At 34.5% G+C, this 23,092-nt stretch overlaps 1 protein-coding gene across 1 annotated transcript in view; it reads right to left on the bottom strand.

Annotated features, from left to right (window-relative positions):
* The window catches only part of FCHO2 (FCH and mu domain containing endocytic adaptor 2), a 95,869-nt gene that overhangs the window by 25,543 nt on the left and 47,234 nt on the right, over nucleotides 1-23,092 (bottom strand). The window contains exons 9-16 of the mRNA XM_075447040.1: nucleotides 18,066-18,110; nucleotides 17,004-17,076; nucleotides 12,739-12,763; nucleotides 4,991-5,045; nucleotides 2,299-2,477; nucleotides 1,699-1,713; nucleotides 1,262-1,286; nucleotides 488-530 (exon numbers count right to left, since the gene is read on the bottom strand). Of these exons, the coding sequence (XP_075303155.1) occupies nucleotides 488-530; nucleotides 1,262-1,286; nucleotides 1,699-1,713; nucleotides 2,299-2,477; nucleotides 4,991-5,045; nucleotides 12,739-12,763; nucleotides 17,004-17,076; nucleotides 18,066-18,110 (460 nt within the window). The remainder of the gene's footprint in view (nucleotides 1-487; nucleotides 531-1,261; nucleotides 1,287-1,698; nucleotides 1,714-2,298; nucleotides 2,478-4,990; nucleotides 5,046-12,738; nucleotides 12,764-17,003; nucleotides 17,077-18,065; nucleotides 18,111-23,092) is intronic.

Here is a 23,092-nt window from a genome sequence, read left to right as displayed (position 1 = left end):
TTTACACGTAAGAAGACTATCTGAACTGACAACTTGGTGAAAGTTTGTGTGTGGACATACTTTATAATGTCAGTTAAATGACTGTCATTTTCAGGGACACATACATCTTCAAATCCATTTATTTCAGTATATACATACATAAGCAATGTATACAGGCCTGTCCAAATTTGGGGCTTGTAAACACTTTACCACGGAACAGTATAGAAACTAAACTTGTCCTATTTAAAACTGATAAAAACTAACATTTTGTAATCATGTAATTATAAATACCAATAGAGACAGATCACAATGAAGCAAATGCATTAGAAGGGGAAAACAAATGAATAGAAATATTTGTTATGTAATTACTCCTTAACTCTTACGGTGCAATAGATGCCCAAATTAAACCAGCAGTCAGCTGATATTTCCAATTATTTTCTGAGTAGTAGATCAAAATAAGACCTATTTCCCACAGAACTGCATTTGATAGTTTAAAATTTGAACTTACTCATTAGCTGGAGCAGAAAGCTTTGATTTTGCTAACTCTTCATCTAAGCAAAAGACACAGTATTATCACCAAAACTGTGACACTCTTAAAATAAAAATTTCAGCTTCTTTATAAAAAGATAGTAAACATTAACGGTTACATGTCAAAACTAATTATGAGTTCTTAAAATGCAAAAGAGAAAACGCATTATTTCTGATAATATAAAGTGAGATACCCCTGAAATACCTTCTAATAGGAGAGGACTACACAGAGCAATGCATTTCGAGAGGAAGTGTTGTTCACTTGAAATTTCTTCCTTGAATTATACTGTTTACATCAACATTATTCTTCAGCAAATCTGGCTTGGTTTCCCACTGAAAAAAACCCTACAGGATAGAGACTTATGCTCTGTCCTCTTTCTCCGTGGCCATGTTTTAAGTGTTTGACTACAAACCAGAGAAAGTGTGCTTTGCTCGTTTGTGTATCATACTAAACTTGAGTAGGTGGAATAGTTTTTAAGAACTTGCACAGGAGCCTTTTCCATAGGATCCCCCCTTTAGCTCTTGGATGTGTTCCTCATCACTGTCACAGTCTCACCTGTTTCCCAGAATAGGGAACAAGTGAGTATATAGAAAAAGAAGAGGTATCTAGAACTGACAAGAGAAATATTTTTTCTGTACTTAAAACAGATACTTAAGAAGTTTATTTATTCAACAATTTTTAAAAAAAGATCTGTTTTGATGCTGTGTTAAAAAGCTAACATAAATAGACTAAAAGTTAAAAATTCACACTTACTGGATAAATTTCGATTTATTTGTGCCTGAAACAGAAAAGAAAAAAAAGAGGAATAAATTCTTTTACCCACTGTCAAATAAAACACTTAATAGTCTCAGGGTTCTTATTTCCACTCAACGTGCTATGAGATACTTTGCTTTCAATGCCAGGCAAAACATTCTGAGCTTGCAGAAGACCAGAACACGAGGCAGGACAGAGCAACTAGTGCACACTCGCCTACCAGTAAGAAAGGACAGGAATGAACACTGTAAAGCTGACAAAGGGAGCACTATTACTAAATCCCTTTACAGGCTGGGGCAGTAAAATTAAAACAGCTTATATATCACATAATATATATGAAAAGAAACATTTCTAAGGTTTTCTCAATAACTCCCCTCACACAATACACTTACTCCTTTTTAATCTAAAAATGTGAATAAAAAGCCATTTGTACTTACAGGACTATGCCTCTGCTTTCAAAATGTGGGGAAAAAAAGAGAAAAATCATCATTATTATTTTAATATGCTATGCACAATGTTTTCCTTAAAATCATAGCCGTTCTTATTCTCATCTGAACATTGTACTAGCAAACTTTAATACTACTTATTTGTAATATCATCTCATGGTATAAAGGATCATTCTGTGGATTGGCAGAATACATCAGTAAAGCTGCACTGTAAATGTTACAGGTATCCACACTATAGTCTGTATCCACTGTTTTAACAGTTTGTACATTATCAAATACTAATTAAACTATGTTAAAAGCCATGCTCAGCTAACTCTACAATGTGTTCAAACATCTTATGTTGGCAACAGCAGAAAGATAAGGACTAAGCACTCACAAGACTCTAAGAAAAAGTAAAATATGAAAAGGGAGAAGTACTTAATGTTACACTGTAATGAAGTGTACCAAAGATGACCTAGTGCACAAGAAAAAAAGAATCATAGAACTTCAACCTAGAATAAATTCTAAACAGTAAAATGTACGTTTGCACCACAGATTTTTTACCACTTTTCTCATCTATGCGTTAAAAATACAAAGAAAAAACCAACTTACAGATATTGCTGGAGAAAGAGTGATGTTCCCTATAGATACTTTTAATTCATCCAAGGAAGGCATGGTATATTGAGAGCTATTATTTGGCTGGACAGGTTTTATTTCTACATGGAACCTCCTGGGTTCATCATCTTCAGAGTCAGAATCACTGGTTGAATAGAAATCATTCTCTTTGGTATGTTTTTCTCAGTTAAGGTGGAAATACTTCAAATCCATCAGCTTGATCCATTTCACAATTCTGTTTTACAAAATGCTCATATTAAGTGAACACCACAGATAAACAATGCTGCCTAACCTTTTTGCGTGCTTATAGACACTTCTAATTTATCCACTGTCCAAAATTCACAACTCAGAGTTAAAATTAGTTTTTGTATTCCATTTGTCTTCATAATGGTATTCTGTCCTGAAAGGCACTATGTCATATAACTGAACAACTGCTTATTTGAAGATATCAGGGTAAATTAAAGATTCTACAGTAGCAACACTTCCACATGTTAAATTTATGATTTGTAAGACCAAAGCAGGCACTCCACAAATGTATGAAAAATGAAGAAATGCTTTTAAACCAAATGAAGGAAAGTCCCAGACTTTCTAATTCGCAGTGAAATGGCCATGGTACCTGTATCAAGCATTAACAGCAGAGAAAGCAACAGCAGTAGCAGCCACCATTACTTGCCCCTTTCGCAGAGTGGCACTGAAAATTTTGCAAGAAATGACAGCAGTTACACAGAAGGCTGCACAGTAAACAACGTCAGCTGCTTAAAGCACCGTCATCCTTGGCAAAAAAGGAATCACAATGACAACTCAGCCCTCAAAATTAGCAAAATATACAGATGAATTTAGCCTTGGTTCTTTACACGCACAGGAGCCACACTGGACAAAAACTCCGAAAGGCCTATGCTAAGTCTTCAAATACACATTTGTTTTGACAAGAAAGTATTTGAAGATTTTTCTCTATTTGAACATAAGAGTTTCATACCACCTATGATGAGCACATGTATTCTATACCTCACTTCTGTTATTGTCACTTGGAAATATGCCAGCCATTTGAATTAAATCTCTGGAAATATGCCAGCCATTTGAATTAAATCTCTTCAAACTATTCCCTGACAAAGATTAAAACCTGAACCCTAACGACATTCCAAATCCTTTTCAACTAAAAGAATCCCTGAGCCATGGTGAGGAAAAAGTCAAACATCTTCATCTTACAGTCTATCTGTCCCTTAAAATGGATCATATCTAGAAAAGAAAGTTTCCAAGACAAGCCATTTTTCATTTCATCAGAAGATCTCATCTTGAAAGTTATCAGTGAGCTTCAAGCTTGATTTCCTACAAATCAGGCAGCTCTTGTAAAGTGCTTTTCCAACACTTGCGGCTGGACTTACTGACTGCCGTTATGGTAAATAATGTCCTCCTACAAATCATCTCAAGAGTTCCCATCAACAGAGTAGGTATCCAATTTTGTAGGCTAAGTGAGGAAAAGAGGAAGGGAACCAATGTCTTCCTGAACTTTCTCAAGATTTTCAGAAGCTGAAGTGCTACCTGGCTGACTGGGACTGCAAATCCTTGAGCTTTTTCACTGAACGTATCACCTTTTCTGTTGTTTCACAACAAAAAGGATAACGTAGAAAGAATGCCCAGATGAGTAATTTACAACGCATGAATGTTGCTCACTCCTCTCTCCCTTCCATAAATATATGCAAAGCATGAAATAATGCCCCTCTCAGAACTGGATAAAAGTCTTTCACTTGTAAATAGGGGATAACACAAACTGCTTTTATTGGTACAGAAATCTTCACTGGGGGCAACCGAGGTATATTCTGCAAAGCTGGTGAAAACAGAGCAGCTATGATGATGGACTGGCCCACATTAATGTGCTGTTAACTGCTTAAAAGTTTTCACAAATTAAGGTAATTGCAAAGTGGAAGTTCACCTTTTACTTGCAGTACGCAGAGAATTCAGTGAATACACTTCCAAATATGAGCTATCTTGCTAACATATTAGGCTTGCTTAGATCTACTGCAATTAGTTCCAGCTCTTAAGCAGAGCTTCCCTCTCTTTCTGATGGGAGGAAAAAAGAGGACATGAGTGTTTTCCTTGAAAGGAAGAACAGAGAAAGATCACAAGCCTCCATAAAATACATCTTACAAATCTATTATGCATATCAAAGCTAATATTAAAAAGACAATAAAAGCTAGTAGCACCAATTAGAAACAGCATGTGGTGTAATGACTTCATTAAGTAACAGAAATTCTATTTCTAGACTGCTGGAGCTCCCAATCTTTTTAACAGTGTTATAAAAAAGCAGGAGGGTGCAGATATAGAACAAATAACAACTCTGTATGCTTAAAAAGTTTACAAAATTTACTTTACAAGCTCTCTGAGAGCTTTTCAAGGAGAAAGATCTCCATGGTCACCTTAAAGCTTTTGTTTGGCTTTTTTTTTTTTTTTTTTAATTCTTTTCTTCTTAAAGTTCCCAGGACATCTGATCTAATCTTTACCATTTGCACATACACAAAATCTAATAGACAAAATTTTGCACATTTTGCAAAAGCTATGAACATAAGAATACAAGGTTGCAACATAAGCATGAATGTCATTCATCTTCCTTAACACTTTAATCAGTACTTCATCTCTCTAAAGAATTGTAATAACAACAACTAACTTGGCACAATAGTAGTAAAAAGGATATCGTGTGTTGCTTCTGGTTTAATGCTGTATCCTTCATCATCTACATCAGGAATGTTCTAAAAACAACAAAAATTATGATATTGACAACTAAAAAACCATGTTGTTCTTAGATCAGACTGAATTTTATATCATTGTCAAATTAAAATTTGATTATGACAGCTCATGAAAGTAACTGTTGTTCATCATTAATTAATATAGTTCTCTCAACTTACAATCTTCAGTTCAGAAGCAGCGTGACAAGATACCTCAGGAACAGAATACAACAAAACAACCTCCAAGTTTCTTATGAAAACTGGGAAGTTCGAATGCATCTGCTTTTACTGGCACTGTATCAAAAATGTCAGAAAGCAACAGAAGCATTTTAGCTTTACTATTCAGTGTTAAATAAGTCCACAGTTCTCGGCCCCAAACATTTTCCCAATTTCTACTTCTAGTTCTCTCAGCTAAGTCACTGAAGGCTCTGATGGTGCAGGAGCAAAACCTTTCCTAAGTACTAGCCAACAGCTTAATGTGTGAGTAACAGCATTCCAGGTTACACAGGTTGCAGCTTCCTCTCCCCTCTTGAAAAGGCAGCAAGCCTGTACTGTTGCTTTAGCAAACAATATCCACATTAATTACAAGGCATGGATGAAACTTAAATACGTATTTAAGTGCTGAAAATCGGCTTCCGAAGTTTTCCTTTACACAACTCCAGCATCACTGTGGATTTTCAAAGCTGATAAAGATCTAGGAACTTCAGATTAGTTCTGTTTTTCAGTTCTTGCAGGTAATTGTATATAAATTGACGAGAAATATGTTAAAATCATTTAGAACACTTAGCTAAGTTCTCAGTTTCACAAAAAAGTTTTGGGGCAGAGAGAAACAAGTCTCTAATATAATAAACTATGTTTTTAAAATGTGCAAAACCCCACACTCACGTATATTAGATATAAAGGGATAAACTTTGATACACAGGTAATTCCCCATTCACAACAGAAAAGCCCACTCATGATTTTGTATGTTTAGTCTATGCGAACTGCTCAGATGCCTCAGTAAATCTATTACAAAAAACCACAACTCAAGTACCTCCAAAATGTAGTAATTACACCACCAGTTATAAATTTCTTACAAAAACAACAAGATTGATATAAAAAGTGATTTATTCTAGTGTAGCAATCAGTTTATTTTTACCAGAAAGTTGGTACTGGAAGGCAGTTTGACTAACAGAGATACATACAGCATGGCCAAAATATACCTTGCTGTTGTAAGTCATGAGATATATCAAAATGACTTACACTGGAGACTTCAAGCGGACTAGCAAGGAACCACTCGACTTCACCTAAAATTTGAAGCCAAATTTAAAGAGATATTCACTTTGAATAGCTTTTCAGTTACAGAGGAAGATAAACAAAAATGTAGTTCTCCCTCTATTTCTATTACAGACATCACAAATTGGATGTCTGATATTTTACTAAGAGATTCTCCTCTGTACAGCTCTCTAAATCCAGCACTTCTAAATTAAATGGAACAAATTTAAGCAAAGCTCAAACTTTCCGCTAAAAAGAGTAAGAAATACAATCCTGTACAGGAGATGTAATACTGTACCCAATTAAATAGTGCATTAAACTAAAGCCAAAAAATACTCTTTAAGCTCAAACTTTAAAATATGGAACATATAGATGCAATTTCTTGAAATACTTGTAAGATCTGGACTTCACTGCTATTTGTTTAAAAAAAAATAGAAGAAAAAGAATGGAACAAAAAAAAAAGTAATAAGAGTAGGATCACACGGTCCAGTACCTTAGCTCTACTTGCTCAAATCAGGGTTCTTAGCTACGCTTGACCTCAGGCCGACCTTGTTTATATACCAAAAAACACTAATGAAACTTGACATCAACGTAAACAGAACAAAAACATGTAGCTAGAGGGTAGGTACATTTTCCTACAATACTACAACTTCTGAATTCTGAAATTAATTTAGTTGTCATACTAGGCAATTTTCAATAGATCAGGATAACTCATGGTTAAGATGAACTGAAAACCAACAAAAATCTTTAAATATACAACATTTAGTTTTTCTTCCAGCTGGGCCACGTATGTAAAGGATATTATTACTGGGCACACACAGCATACACAATATAGCCAGCAAATCTGAGTGTTTTGATATAAAATTGTAAAAGAACTTAGTTTGCAGAAGTTATTTTCATAGTGTAATTTTTAATTTACAGAATAATCTCTAGGATAAATAAAATCCTTAGAAAGCACTAAAATCCTAAAGTTCTTAAAAGTATTAAACCTCTTTCTTAATATTTTAATGTTAATTATTTCTGTTCTTGCAAAGATGCTTGAATCATCTATTCCTCCGCAACGGTACTTTACCATGTAGCCTGTATTTGCAACTTCAGACAAAAAGTTTTGACTAAGTCAACACTTACGTAACAGAGTTGGACACATTCCAACTTAAGTTCTGAACACAGGAACTGAAAAATTCTTTTTTTTTTCCAGCAGACCTACATTACCACTTTTTTCTAACACTGTGCAGAAAGCTTAATTTGCAGTCTTTTTTTCCTGTTTCTAAAACTTCAATATATGTAATATAAAACTCCTGACTCCACACAGCATATACAGACTCAGAAATCATCTGTTTTGTACCTCCAGCTTTGTCAATGATTCAGATCTTGTACCAATTTATGATCATTTTTAAAACCCCTTCTGCTTTCATAAATGAGATACTGAATTTATATTTGTGTGTAAACCAATACAAGAAAACGGTGGAAGTGATACTTAGTGTACCTTTGTATCGACAAAGACAAATTGTGTCACATACAAAAAAAGGACACCTCATAATCTTACTTACAAGTTAAGTAGTAATTTCAAAATACTGTTTCAAATATTTTGAATAGTTGAACAGGTGAATGGTTCTGTTTTCTGAAACAGCAGGTTTTTATTTACTAATCCACATTTTGTAACAGCAGTGGAGGACACAGCATTTTGAGACAGATATATATTCATGAGTCTGATGGTAATGAAGGCATTTACATTTACTTGACTAATTCTTACTCCCTTCTCCACACTCCTACCGTTACAGAACTATATGTAATGTTGTGGATAACAATGTGTCTTTTAAGTACAGGCGCACAACAGACAAGACCTGATCTGCCTACCATGCTGATCAGAGATGAAAACCCATAACCATCGTGCATATATCTGTAATTTTTGAACTTCAACACAGAGGAAGAAGATCTTTGCAAACTTTGGGTTTCTGTAAGAAGGAGTTATTAATACAATAGTTATCAACATATAGTTATTGATACGAAGGTCTGGTCTAGACCCCTACCCAAACATGTTATTTGTTGTCTCTGCAGTGAAAAAGCAGCTCAATATGGGGATGTGAACTGAGCTCTGTGGAAGTAACTGGAAAGGTGGACTTCCTTGGAAGAAGGTTTCACATTCTCAGAGGTTCCATTAAGCAATTATACATGTAGCTATAAAAGCTACAGAGTCTTCCCTGTGTTTGCAGATGTAATACAGCACATTACTAATTAAGGTCTTCTACAGTTTTAAAAATACGTGAGAAATTCAGGGCTTATAACTTGTGTCTTTGCATTAGTATGTTTTACGAACTTTCTGGGGTGAATAATTTTTTCAAGAAATAAAACATAAGGACATAACAAATAAATAGAAAAGTAAAACTGGCTCTACAAAAACCATAAGGACTACGCATTCCATTGCCAAAACTTATTTTCTGAGTTTTGGTGAACACTTTGTCTCAGTTTCCTTGCTCTGTCCCATCTGTCATCCAAATGCAACGGAAGAAGCCGCACCATGACCATGTCATTAGTTCCACTGGGTTACCTAACAAAGGGCAAGGGAGGAACACGTGGAGCCTACTGAAGTCTAGTTACTTCATTTGGCCCTTCCTCAGCAACGTTAGCACTGCTTAAAGGTTGGTCATCGGTCAAGAAGCAAAGAACCATCACTATGCTTCAGCTTGATTTCTGTCTGTTTTCTCTTCTCCTGGGATATCTACAGTGGTTATGAGAGCTTCTCATCAAGTTTTCCTCAGGGTATGCTTCAAGATACAGCACAGCTGAACAGCTCACTGTTTTTTTTTCCTGCCAGATCAATTTTCTACCATTTTACTGAACTGGACTGACTTCCTGTAATCCAGATGCGGACTGAAGCGAACTTAAAGTAAGCAGTTGGAGCTCATAGCCTGGAACAAGAGAAAAAAAGTGCTCCACTTTTGACATATTTGAGATGTAAATATGACTCAGATATATCCTTAGGTTAAGACAGAGGTACTGCATATTATCAGCCTGCTCTTCTTAAGGTGCCTATTAACCCAAAAGACATGGAAGAAGAGAGTAGTCAGTCAGTTTCTTCCATTGCCAGAGAAGCAGAAAGAAAGAAAAACAGGTATTCAAAGTGCCACTGACTTGCACTGTGACTACAAAGCCTCGTACCATGTATCAATGGCAGCTATTCAAAATATGCTAGAACTAAACATTACAAAATGCAAATAAAGAAAAACATTTGAATTTCACTAAATATAAGGTTATACTTGTGTTCCATTAATTAGAGTTTGATGGTTCCAAATTCAATCAGTCCCCAGCAATAAAAATGGTGCATAATTCTATACAACCGTAATTATGGTACAGTCTTATGTGAAGAGGGTAATGAAAAGTTTTGGATGCCTCTGTATATTTGGTTGCATTCCTGTTTCCCATGAAAAAAAGTTTCAGCATTATGTTCTGTGCATCCATGGCTCCCTTCTTAATTACTTTTTGAACTTACTGGACAATTTCAAATGGATTTGACAGACAGAACAGAGGACTCAAAGATAATTATGTTACTACAGTCTTCATGAAAATAGGCAGTCAAGTAGAAGAAGGAGATCTGCAAGTATCCCAGCCAAGGGAAGGGCTGCAACCCAAATCCAGACTTTACTGGACACAAGTGGAACCTTGTAAATGCTTCCCCAAAAGAAAAGTTTCTACCAGAGATCATATCTTCCTATAGACTGTCCCTAGAGACATGGCAAACCCATGGGAAACAAGACAGTTCTGCCTTTAGAAAAACTAGGTAACACTGCACATGCAGAGCCAGACTTCAGTTGCTATCTCTTTCTATTGTACACACACTTAACTTTCTACTTTTCTTAATTATCAAGGCTTAGCTTAATGGAAATTACATGTGTAGATTGATATATAATAACATAGGAATTTTATATCTCATTATATACTGTGATCTATATTTAAGCAGAGACTGCTTATTGAAGTGGTCAACCTTTTTAGCAAATACCAGTTCTCAGTTCACAGCTGCCCTCCTATTCATGAGCACATAAAAACCTCTTATAGCAGTTACAAAAAAAATATTGGTAGGAATTAACAACTTATTCAAATGCATCACATTTTCCAATGTATATAAATCTGGCAGCTACACAAAGGATGAGCATAAGTGGAGACCTTGCCACAGATAAATTTGAGAACTCCCATTTTGGTAAAAAATACATTTTTTAGGACCATCTCACTATTTTGTTTTCTGGAAACAGAGAATACAAGCTCAAACACACTGCATTATATGTTTTGGACTAGTGACAAGGCCCTAATGGTATTCACTACACACTGTATGTTGAAAGATCCACAATATCACATAGAACCAGTAGATCGAGTATTGAAGTCAGTTCTTACGGGATCCTTCGCTTCTAAAATTTCAATATATTTACCTCAGTGCCTCTAGTTATAAATAATAATAGAGTGGTTATCTCTTACATTCCTCTCACACAATTAGAATTCTTGACAAAAAAAAAAGCCACCTTTTAAAAAAGATCATGTTAATAACATAAAAACCCGACAGAGATTTTCTGTGAGTGACCAAAGCTGACCAAAATCATAACTGGGATACATTATATAAGTTGAATTTTCTGAGGGCTGGTCCTCAGTATTTTCTAGCAAACACAACTGATAGTTGCTTGCAATTTTTTTTCAATAATACTTATCTAAGTTCAATTTCTTCAAACGTGTAATTTATTGCAAAGATCCACACAAAACAAATTCTCATAGACGGCTATAACTATTTAGATCAAGTTTGAAAAATTAAACAGAAAGGAAATCTTAAAGTAAAAGACAAGAAAAATTAAACACATGTGAAATGGGATGTTCCAGAAGCGGACACAAACCTTAAAATGTAAAAGCACTATGGGCTGGTTGTTTGTAAGGGGTGAAATGAATCTAATCTATGGTATGCTGCATTATTTTTCACAAGAATGACAATAATGATTTCTGCTATTAAAGCATTCTGCCATTCAGAATAATACTGTTCCTTGTAAAAAAGCAAATTTTAAATTCCAAATGCAGTCATAAAATGTTGGGCACGGAAAAAAAAACCAGAATGCAATGAAAGTATCAGTTTGTTGTCAGACTCTGTGAAAGTTAGGGTTTTTTTAAACCAAATATAAATTACATCTATACAGAACAATTAACTTAGATGATCCTATGGTGTGCCTCGTGCAGGCAGAAAGAACATCAGACCTATTTACAGTTGAATTTTTTGAACTAATTATTTTTTAAAAATGTAGAGACCAAAATAAGCAAAGAAAAAAATAAACATTGCAAGTCAAACCTAGTTGTGGTTCACTCCAGTGACTCAATCTGAACTGTCAAAAGATATTATTTCCATTAAAAGCCTGATAATTATAGGGATAATTCTGAAGTTGCTTTACTTTAAATGTACCCAAGAAAATAACTTTGCTCTAAATCAAGATGCACAGGATATCTGTCTCGATGATGCTTACAAGGCTTTTCTTACACATCTAGTTCTATTATGAGACAAAACTTACTCTTCCTTATTTAGAAGGATGGTTCCACCAGATTTTTTAAACTAAGCTTCTCAAAAGAAAATTTAATATTAGGTACTAAAACTCCCTGTTATTAAATGCAAAGAAGAAAATCCACAAAATAAGTGAACTTGGAAACTTAAATTGTTTAATGTAACTGGCATCTAAATAAATTAACTGAAAAACAAATAATTGTACAGAAAATTGCTTAAAATATTCTGTAAATTATTCCATAAATTATTCCCTACTATAGCTATAGGGAGCTGCAACCCCTATTACGTGTAATTCAAGACAACATACATGTTTAAATGAAAAGGCTCAGTTAAGGAAATAAAAAAGCATTAACATACCGATTTAATTTGCAATATCACTTATTTGAATTTAATACCTAAAATTGTAAGATGTATCACAGATGAAACTGACAGCAGTGAAGAAAAAGGCCATTAATAAAGCGCATCTAGAGATACTGCATTTAAAGCCATATTTTAAAACATTTATTCCTACACTCTATTGCCAATGTAAAGCAGAATTCCATTGCTATTAGAAGGGTTTCTGAAAGGAAACAGTAGTAAGCAGAGGAATATGATGATGCAAAGTTTGGTCCACAATAAACGGAATCTTTTTCTTACTTACAACCTATTATCCAAGCAATTTAAGCTAATAATTTGAAAAATAAAGTAGCAAATACTTGTAGTACAACCATCTTGTTTAAAACCTAAAATTGTTCAGAAATATAAATGTACTACTGACACATATTTGTATATACTGCGAAAGATCATATACCAAGCAAAATTAACTCTTCAGCTATGTTATCAAAATACTAAATCCTGTATTAAATGCATTGCAGGGACTGTATATAAGTTAAGTTTCATCAGATTGTAGTGCTTGACAATCTTAACATACACATTTGTTTTGGAAATAAGCCTACTTACAACTGAGTCTGCATCTGGACACTCCCTGTTAAAAAAAAAAAAGAAAATATACAATTAGAAAATGCACAAATTATTTTATTCATAAAGTTCTGGTACATCCTTTAATATTTTCAATTAATTTGAAACATCACATTTGACCCTTTTGCCTCGCAAACTCTCTTACAATTTTCACTATAAATATTCCATATTCAACTGAATGAGATTTAAATAAAAGATGAAAGTTTATGCTCAAAACACCGCAGAAGAAAAATTCAAAGGAAATGCTGAAAAAGCAAACTCACCTAATAATAATAAAAATAAAATAAAATAAAATAAAATAAAAAAATCAAGAGAAGCCAGGAGTACCATGCTGTCTTCTAGATGAATATACTTCAAGAGTCAGGTCTCTGTAGTTGATGTACACAGTAAGTAGAAGTCACCAAATTTCAAAACATTTTGGACCAGTTCCCAAAGAAATTAAGGCTATTCTTAGAGGAATTCAGAGCTTCCCTCTTTTGCAATTTCATTTTTAGTTCGTCTTTGTCAAGCCTAGTTGCAGTCAAGCACTAGAAGTTGCTTTAAAAAAAAAAAATATTGAGGATCCTCCTAACAAGCGCTTAAAAAAAAAAGTCATCAGCAGAAAGGCAGTGATTTTAGGTGCATTATTCACAAGTGTTATATTCTTCTACTACAACTTCTATTTAAGGAGTAGTATTTAAAAAAATGAATGACACTGATTCTCTCTGATGTCTGCAAAAAGCAGAAGCAATTACATTTATAGAATGTGGGAAACCTCAGCAGCATATAAGTCCTCTCTGATTTGCATCCTGACAAATAAAGCCGTAATTGCCAGTGTAACTGAACAACACTGTTTTCATATCAAACTGAACATCCTAGACACGTACTTCTAAAAAAAAGAGGAAAAAATATTTATTGCAATCTACATCTTCTCTGAAAGGCTAAACGGTTAAATGTAAAAACTACAGTGGCTTTAAAAACAGGTGTGAAAACTTGCTAACATGGAAGCATTAATATGAAATTCAGTACAGCCCGTTAAGGAATTGACAGTGAGATGAAGGATCTTGTCTCCTCTGAAGAGCCTCACACAAAAGAAAACAGATGTGACCAAGCTTCTAATCGACTTGCATCTTATCTCCCTCTGCTGGCTAAACTGAATTCATAGCAATAGGAAGAGCTATTTTAAAAGCTCTTTTACAGCTCAGAGAGACTTCTGTGAAAACATATAATAAACAGGTTTTCTGACACATGGGTTTAAAAAGTGTCTGTACTCAAACAAGACAGCCTAAAGTCCATAAAAATTAAGAAATAAGAAAGATGTGAGGCAAATGACAATGAAAGTAATTCAGCACATGATTAAGATTTTCAAAATTAGCATGCTAATAGATCTCAAAAAGTTAACAGCAGATCTAGCATCATTCTGAGGAGCACCAACAGCAGCTCCCAGGATCTGTTGTCAAGATACAGAGGAAAATCCAATCGTTTGCAAATGATGGCAAAGTTGAAAATGAGGACATCAGGTTTTAGACAGATGTGCTTTCGCATCACTAGATGCATGATCTTTCTTTTAAGATTAAAGAACTACGTCATACTTCTAGTATAAGGTAACATTTCAGCAAACAGGGATTCTGTAAGGGAATTTAAGGATTATAGATAAAAACTAAAACAACCAAACCATGCAAAGCAGTGGTTAAAAAAAACAGTGAAATCCCTGACTAACCTGTATAGAAACATGTAACAGAACACACTGTGTATGGTATTTAAGTGTGTAAAACCATTACCAGGCACAACATCCAGTTTAGGCATCAACGCTTTAAAAACTGTATTGAGAAACTGAAAAGCCTACAAACCAGGGGTTTTTCTAGATGTGGAAAGCCTGCCTGACAGAAACCGAACAAGCCTACAGCCTAATTCAACATGAGATTAAGAAAGGACTTGAACTCTATGTGCAGAGAAGTTTCCGATGATAGAGTTTTATCCTGTACAGCCTATAGCAGGATCATCAGCTGAAGATGAAATTGGACAAAATTTAGACTAGCAATTAAATTTTTTTAAAGAGATGATAAATAACTATTAGAATATTTTACTTAAGCACATAATGAATCCTCTGTTATTTATTTGCTATGTTCTAGTTGATATAGAAGTTATGGATTAATGCAAGAATCTCTGCAAAAGCCTACAATGTGTTAATAGGAGGTCAATATCATGCCGTCATACTTCTTCCTTTCTGACCTCAGAATATATTCATTTTTGTATTGTGTGTAAATACAGAAACAAATAAAATAATACAAATCAAATGTCAGTCCAACTTGTTGAAAACAAGGCAAATTCTTTTCCAATTTCAGAGCAGATAAGATGATTTATGTTTTCTGATGACATCATTGTGCCAAAACCAACATTTTTTTCTAGAAAGATCAGCTGCTATTATCTTTCAGCATTAAACAAAATGTCTTCAGGAAAAAAGCAGCTTTCAGAAAAGTATTCAGATACTACAATGGATAAGCATACAAAAGTAGAACATGTTTCACATAGCGTAGAAGCCAGTTTTCAGCCTTCAATGCCTAAGAAAATTTTCTTGCTGTTACAGGTCAAAGAAAAACATGACCTCTGACTAAAGATACATTGAGTCATACACGTGGGAAGAGTTGATCTGGAACTTCCAGACTTTTGCTGGCTCCAGAAAACTACAATTAAGAGCCCTAAATCTTTGCTGGGGCCAGATTACATTTCATCATCTGCCAAAGAACAGATGGAAGGAGATTCCTGGTTTGCAAGGAGTCTTATAACATATATGACATGAGATTAGCCTGAGTAATAACCCACATGGTGGCAAAAAAATTATTTTGTTGTACAAGAAAAGCTGATAGCTACATAATTCAATTGTACAACACTACTCAATATTATCACAATCACTATTTTGCAATTAAGTAAATGCAAGACACAAAAGGCAAATGATGGAACATAGTTTTTCGCTGCTATTTGATACTGCAACAGTTTTGCATGACAGGAAAAAAAAAGTAGCAAATAACTTTCCAGAGAGAATGGATTATTTTTTAAAAAGGACACTAAATCTGTTTAAAACATGAGTATTATCAAATATTTATAAGCATTTAAATTTAATTACTTTAAACCAAACCATCAGAAAAAATAATTCTTTGTAACAAAACAGTATTCTGGGGTTACTGCTGATCAAAATCACACTACATGTAACACTTCTCTCATTTACTCCAGCTTAATAAAGTACAGAAGAGAGGGTGGGGGAAAGACTAAGCCACAGACAGAACAGAAATATAGAAATGACTTAAAAAAACAACACTTTGGAGCTCTAAAGGCATCATGAAAAAGCACGGTTTAGAAGTACATCATTATTATAATTAAACACCAAAAGAAAAGCAGCTATAAGGCAGTTTGTATGTGCAAATAATTAGCACCTGCAGTTCTTAGGTCATTAATTTTTCAGCATTATATTATAAACTAAGGCTGGTAAAGTATTTTTTAGAAGTAATTTTAGAAAGTATCTATGCAGTTGTTGCCTCTGAGAATATTTTTATATTGCTTCTATTGTAAGCTTTTCTCTGTTAAATTAAATACTTCTATTGAGAAAACACATCTAGAAATTATGAAAAAAATACATTGGAATATAATGTCTATAGCTACTAATATGTAGACTGCAACCAACCCATCTAAGAACTTTTCTTCAAACTGACTTTCTGGAGAGTTTTAACTCCTGGGAGACAGAGCACATGCAATTATCATGGCAAAGGGTACAGCTGGGACATCAGTCATGAGTTAGAACGATGGTCTTTCAGAAATGAGTGTGCATGTGATGTACTGAAAAAGCATTCAAAGATTTTCTGTCTTTTGATACTGTACACAAAAAATTTTCTAATAAAAAGTGGAATAATTCAAGTTTCAGCTCTGCAAGCATAGGCATCTGGCACTTTTTCCATGTATACAGCTATCATTTCTTTAGAAGTACATGTGAGAGTCACTTTGTCTACTATGTTCAAATGTAGAACAAGGGAGAACTACTTACCTATGCACAGGAAAGAATGAAACATGAGTAGAGTACTACAAATACATTTACATTATTTCCTTAAAATCCTTAGTTACAAAAATATTAAATAGCTGTGATGTTTTCATATTCATAGCATTCATCTAAACTTGTGTCATAAACCATTTTTTTTGTTAAACATCAGCTAATGTTTATCCTCACACTTATACTATTTTTCATACAAGACAAGGCTTCAAGATGGAAATATACTTACACAGATTCAGTGTCTTTTTCTTTTTTCATTATTCCTGATAAACCAAAAGGCTTCCTCTTCCGTGGTTTTACCCCTATGGAACAAACACTTTTCATTTAATGATCAGAGATCAAGGAGATAAGTATTTATTTAGCAACGTCAAATGGGTGCATACTAATGCCAATACATTGGTGGAAATAATTTGGTTTCCAAAATTTAAAACCTAATAATGATTTTTTTTAAATGATGTTCTTGAATTATAATCCCCTTTGCAGAAATACATTACACAGCAGACAGGAAATCTCTCCGCTCTTAGAAAATTTAGGGCTAGATAACTCAAAACTTCTCAAATCAGGTAGCTGTAAACTCAACCATATTTTATATCTTAATAGAGACAGAATTTGCTCCAAAATTGTTTTTAAATGCTAGTCTGGGCTTGATTTTCTTTCTGTGCCTTATGCAGCCCAAAACAACGACAAATGGAGTATGAGAGTAGTTTCTGAACATGGATCCTCTTTGCTTCAGTCAAAGAAGATTTTAAGTCTCAGCTGCAATCTTGGCAACTTAAAAGTTGTCGGCTGCTATAGCTATGCTCTCAACTCCTCTGTCCCAGAAGTAAATACATAGCTTATGCAAATAAAGCAGTTCTTAACCACTTAAAACAATTCCCTAAGCAAAATAGACTATGCCAGCAAAGAAAGGCTTTATGACCATAACACTGCATTAGACTTGGTATGAGGAACATGGTAACAATGGAAAGAGCCTGGGCCATGTTTTGACACTTGTAAATTAAGTTACAACACAGTCATAAGTGAATCAAATCCAAACCTCTGCAAACACAGGGTCTTTGCCAAAGTATATTTATAAGAAACATTAAAATACTCTGATCTTTATGCATTAGACTTCGAAAGTATCATAGCTCTTATTTTTGTTGAAGTTTGTTTCTCAAAAGGAAAATGGCTTTTTAGTTTACCGGACTACTTTAAAGTTATACAGATTCACACATCGAATACTCTTCACTCCGAAGTTTCAGGTTCTTACACACAGCATTCTTACATAAATAACTAAGTGACAACAACTCACCTTCAACTGCACTGGATGTGTTGCATTCTTCAAATTCAATAGGGCCTTAAAGAAACGACAACAAAGATCATTTAAGATAAGGTCAAATTTAATACAACTAGTAATATTTCCCCAAAATACTAGATAATCTAACTATAAATTTAGGTGGTAACTGAAAAGCACAATTACCCTGCCAATGGTCCAAAAGAATGCAAAATCATACACGTACAGCAAATCATTATTTTCACTCTTCCATACTGAAGAATTAAAATAGTAGTGCACACTGTCTAAATACAATTCAACTGCCTGTGTCATTACAACCACATGAAACCTCTAATTTGTGTCCTCATTCAAAATTGCATCTATAATATAGTATCGGTGTAAAATTTTCACTTTATCTTCTTTTAATGAACAAGAGGTATATAAGGGAAAAATCAAAAAAGAAAAAAGCACAGCTATTGCCTTAATTTTGAGATTCACATTTTTGAAAACTCTGTGGTGTTAGTTTTTCTGTTACCTCTCCATAGCCAACTACTTCCAAGTGAGACTTTAAAATCTTGAAAATTTGACTTAAAAGTAACTGGAAGTAAAGCAGAAATAAACACAGACACTACTTTCATTCCCGCCCCAAAACACACCTACTAGTAAGTGCTAGTAAGTGCTCTAATAAATAGAGGTATTTATGTTTTTTATTAAGTTATGATTATTCATGAGCATCCACTGTAAAACCAAGAGCTGTGCAATTTTCAGGGTGTTTTCACATAAAATAAAAGGTGTACTTGAAACCATTTTCCAGGATTTTCACTTGTACTCTTTTCAAAATGAGTATGTCACTAGTCTCAAAATAAATAGCTGTATAAACAGATCTCAAATAAAAGAAACATGGAGACTACAAGCTTCGGTTTGATGTTAAATAGTACACCATAGCAAATTATTGTGCTGCAAATAGAGATGCCACAATGAAAGTAAAAAATAATTCAGCTGTGAATTAGCATTGTAAATTACACAACTGGGATTAATTTGTATTTGGTTCATGCATAAGTACCTCAAATGGTTCTATTTGTAATGTAACCCCAGTATGTATATTTAACTCTTGCAGTGCAAAACTGTGTTCAACTCAGTATAAAGGCTACATTTTGACAGTATGTCTCAAAACTGCAAAAGAAAATATTTATGCTTATGTCAAACAAATAGAAAGACAATTGAGAAGCTGAAGATCTAACTCAGTACTCACTAATGTTAAGCAAATCAAATTATTTTAAACATATTAGATAAAATCTACCAGATGTTTTCTTTGAAATTTTTCAAACTTCTAATGTGGTTTTTTCATTAAAAAAACACAGGTATGCTCAAAGTAATGACTTATATTTATTGTAATGAAGACTGAGTCTACAAAATTTTCCCTGCCAGTAAAAAAAAGACCTGAGTGCTTGTAAAACTAGCAGCAGGATGAGAATCTGGGACTAGAACCCATCAGTATCCGATCTATCATAATGTAATTGTTTGGCCTCCAAATGAAGCTCTTGAGAGCAGAATATCAAAAGATCAGTCTCAAACGGCAGTCTTAACCGCACTTTAAATTTCAATTATTAAATAATTTCAAATGTAAGTCTACTTATTTAATATAACAAGACAAAATACAAATTCTTAACATTCTCTCATTCTACGAAACATTGTAAATACATGGGCATTTTAAGCTGGTCTTCCAATCCCTTCTCCTTCACTCTCCACTAAATTCACAGAAGCCAAGGTCAGCATGCTCCACAAATCAGCAAATCTGGGTATCTCACAAAACAAAAACCCACAAAAAAAATGCAGAAAAACAGATTTAGAGAACTGTAGATGTCTACATCCCCACACTGATTTAATCAAAATTTTATTTTTGGAATGAAAACTCTGTTGTCCAAAACATATTGATCAAAAATTTCAAAAAAAATACCATAAAACATAGAAGCTGAAGAACAAATCCATTACATCTTCAGCACTACACTTCAGACAATACATTTTTCATCACTTTCCTAAGGGTTCAACTACTTTTTTCTTGCTTCTACACATATTCCCATTTGGCCAGGAAAAAAAGCCCAAAAGCCAAACCAACCACAAACACTCCTCCCCAAAACAAAAACAGAAGAAAAAAATTGTAAACAACAGAGACTTAAACTTATTTTTAGAGAAAAACAATAGTCAAGCTTTTTCAGAACACCATTTTTTCTTTACTCTTTCCAGCTACAAAGACTGATACCCAGACTTTTAAGACTTTTACCCTAATGATTAAAATTAACATTTAAGGCTCAAGTAAAATTCATCCTTATTTCAGATCAGTATCTGTAACTTTCACTTCTAACACAAGCAGAAAGCAAATACTTTCTTTAACAACACATCCAAGTTCCTCTATTTTGATTGTTACACTTGCCTAACACTGGTCTTTGAAGGTGGCTTTTTTTTACAGCTTGACAAACTTTTTATTGAAAAGGCAAACATTCACAATTAGTACAGAAATGCACAGACATGAAGATTAAATTGGTACTTTCAATTCAAAATAACAAAAGCTGCTTTACTCCCCCCCCCCCAAATTCACTTCATTCTTACAACAATGCATTCTTTTCTCATAGGGAAGACTATAAGTTGCAATCTGAGAAAATCTCAGTTACTGAAAAATTGCCTGAGATAGTAATGAGATGGAAGCTGTGCAAAAAATTTCAGTAAGCCGATCCCATTTTTCACTAACGTCTATGAAGCTAACTTGGAAATTTTAAACACAGTCTTCTTAATGATAGCTATTAGTTTATTTAATACTTCACTAAAATGGGCATGATTAATCGCAGGAGTCCCTTCTCCCCATACGTGCTCTCTTTCCTTCCCCTGCATCTACCATCTGCTTTACTGCAGGAAAGATAAATAACAATCATGAAAACAGCATTTTCTTACAACAAATTGTGTGAATCGGTTAGAATTTGAAAGCATCCTTTGATCCTAACTTACTTTCCCTACTTAACTCAAAATTTTTGTAGGGCCCTTCATCCAGTTCCAGATGCCAGTGGCTGTCCCTAATGAATTTACAAAGATTAAAAAAAATTAAGTTCAGCATTTTCCTCCAATGCCCAAAGATGTTTGCTGGTTTTGTAAAGTTTGTATACATTTCGTCCTTTTAAGCAGAGTGAAATCTGTAGCAGTTTTAAATTGTCTTAGAGTTTTGTTCTGTAACTTCAGACCTCCCAACAGTTCTGCTTCCTATATGCCTGCTGTAAAAAGTATTATGTTTTGCCTGGGGAGCAGTATTTTTACACCAAAATACAGAAATAGACATCTTCTGTGGTGCTCTATGGTAAGCCAGTTTAGAAAACAGATAGCTGTGATGACCTTTTGGTAGCCCACATGACAGCTGGAGTCCCTGTGGGCAGATGTCTTTGTGCCCAAAGAGGTAATAATACTGTAGCCCTACCAGAAGTGTGTACTGTGACCGCAACATCTCCTGCTAAGACCAGCTGCAGCCTCCTAGCTAGCCAAAAGGCCTTAGGCACACATATTGCTATGGGAACACAGCACCAACAAGGCATTCGGATACTTTCTTGAAAAGCTCCCCTGCATTGTCTGCTGTACTTGTGTATATGGAAACAAAAGCATCTGCACTACTATTGCAAAAAAGCTCAGAAAGTTTTCTTCTCTGAACCACCACAACACCTATCTTTCCGATTCCTTCATCATTAGCTGGTATAGTCTAAAACTCCCATTGGGTTGGTGTTAATGGAGATTGCCAGACAGGTGTAACATATAGATGCAAGCCAAAGCATGCAAACTCATGTGCTGGTATCACAATAACTTTCGTAACAGCTACACAAAGATTTTAAGGTGGAGGTACTACCTCTTCTCTATGAGGCAGAAGAGTTTTCTTAACAGACTTGTGCCCAGTGATGGAAGTCCAGACAAAGGCATAACACCAACAAGGATTTCAGCTCAAAATTTGGAAGATTATAATGGCAAAAACTTCTGAAGCAAGTATGCAGATTCACTGTCTGTTGTCAAAGGAAGAAAAGCCGTTGCTTCATGTTTAAGAAGTATTGCTGATGTTGGGGACTGAAGTTATTCCCTGACGCAGTCTCTAGAGTCCCTGCCCAAAGCACCAAAATGAACCATCTAGATGCTGCAATACTGCAATAATGACAGTAATGATATTCTGCAGTACTACAGAAAGCACTGAGATCTCCTTTGTCCTTTTTCTTGTAACAAGACGAGACAACAACGTGAACTGAGAAGGAAGCCTATTCTCAAGCATTCATACCAACATAAAATAAAAGCAAATACTAGAAATTAAGCAGCACTGTAAATATCAAAAATACATTCTAAGACACTTGTTGGAGTAAGTAAAAAGTTATAGCTGAGATCTAGTCCAACCCTTGAAAAAGCCTCTGAATTAATGTTCCTTTGGGTAAAGCACAAATAGTTTTGGGCTCAAGATAACTTTTTCACAGTCTGGTCTGCCTGTTGTTACATTGATTCATAGAATGGTAACTATGGCTTAAGCATCTCAAATACCTGTGCATAGACTTGAAAGTATTTGTTACTGTACACACACAGAACAGAAAAAAACAATACAGTGCATAAATGATGGCTAGCCTTTATAACAGAAAGAAATATGAGTATCTAGTGGGCTTTCAGTCACTTAAGGATATATACCTAGCTATCATGACACTAATGAGAATTTAGTATTCTACAAAGGGAGCAGGTGTCAAAAATCAGTAAGCTGCTCTAACTGTATGTAAACATTCCCACCAAGCATCATCCTAAAGCATTTTTCAAGGCAAGCTGCTACAGCTCACAGCATTCTACCAGCTGAGACAGATGTGGACACGAAGAAAAAGCAAATGGATGATGGTTTTACAGACACATGGAAGCAGACAGCTGCTATTTGACAAGAGACTGAAGCAAATAAATCAGGAGTGGGTCAGTTCTTTGGCTTTTGAAAATGAGGAAGCTTTGGTTTACTAGAACAGAAAAGGTAAAAGGTAATTCAAATAAATGGAAATTTTAATTTTAATAAATCTAACAAC

This window comes from Opisthocomus hoazin, chromosome Z, assembly GCF_030867145.1.
Source record: "Opisthocomus hoazin isolate bOpiHoa1 chromosome Z, bOpiHoa1.hap1, whole genome shotgun sequence".
Classification (NCBI taxonomy): domain Eukaryota; kingdom Metazoa; phylum Chordata; class Aves; order Opisthocomiformes; family Opisthocomidae; genus Opisthocomus; species Opisthocomus hoazin.
This window is presented reverse-complemented; position numbering and strand designations above follow the sequence as displayed.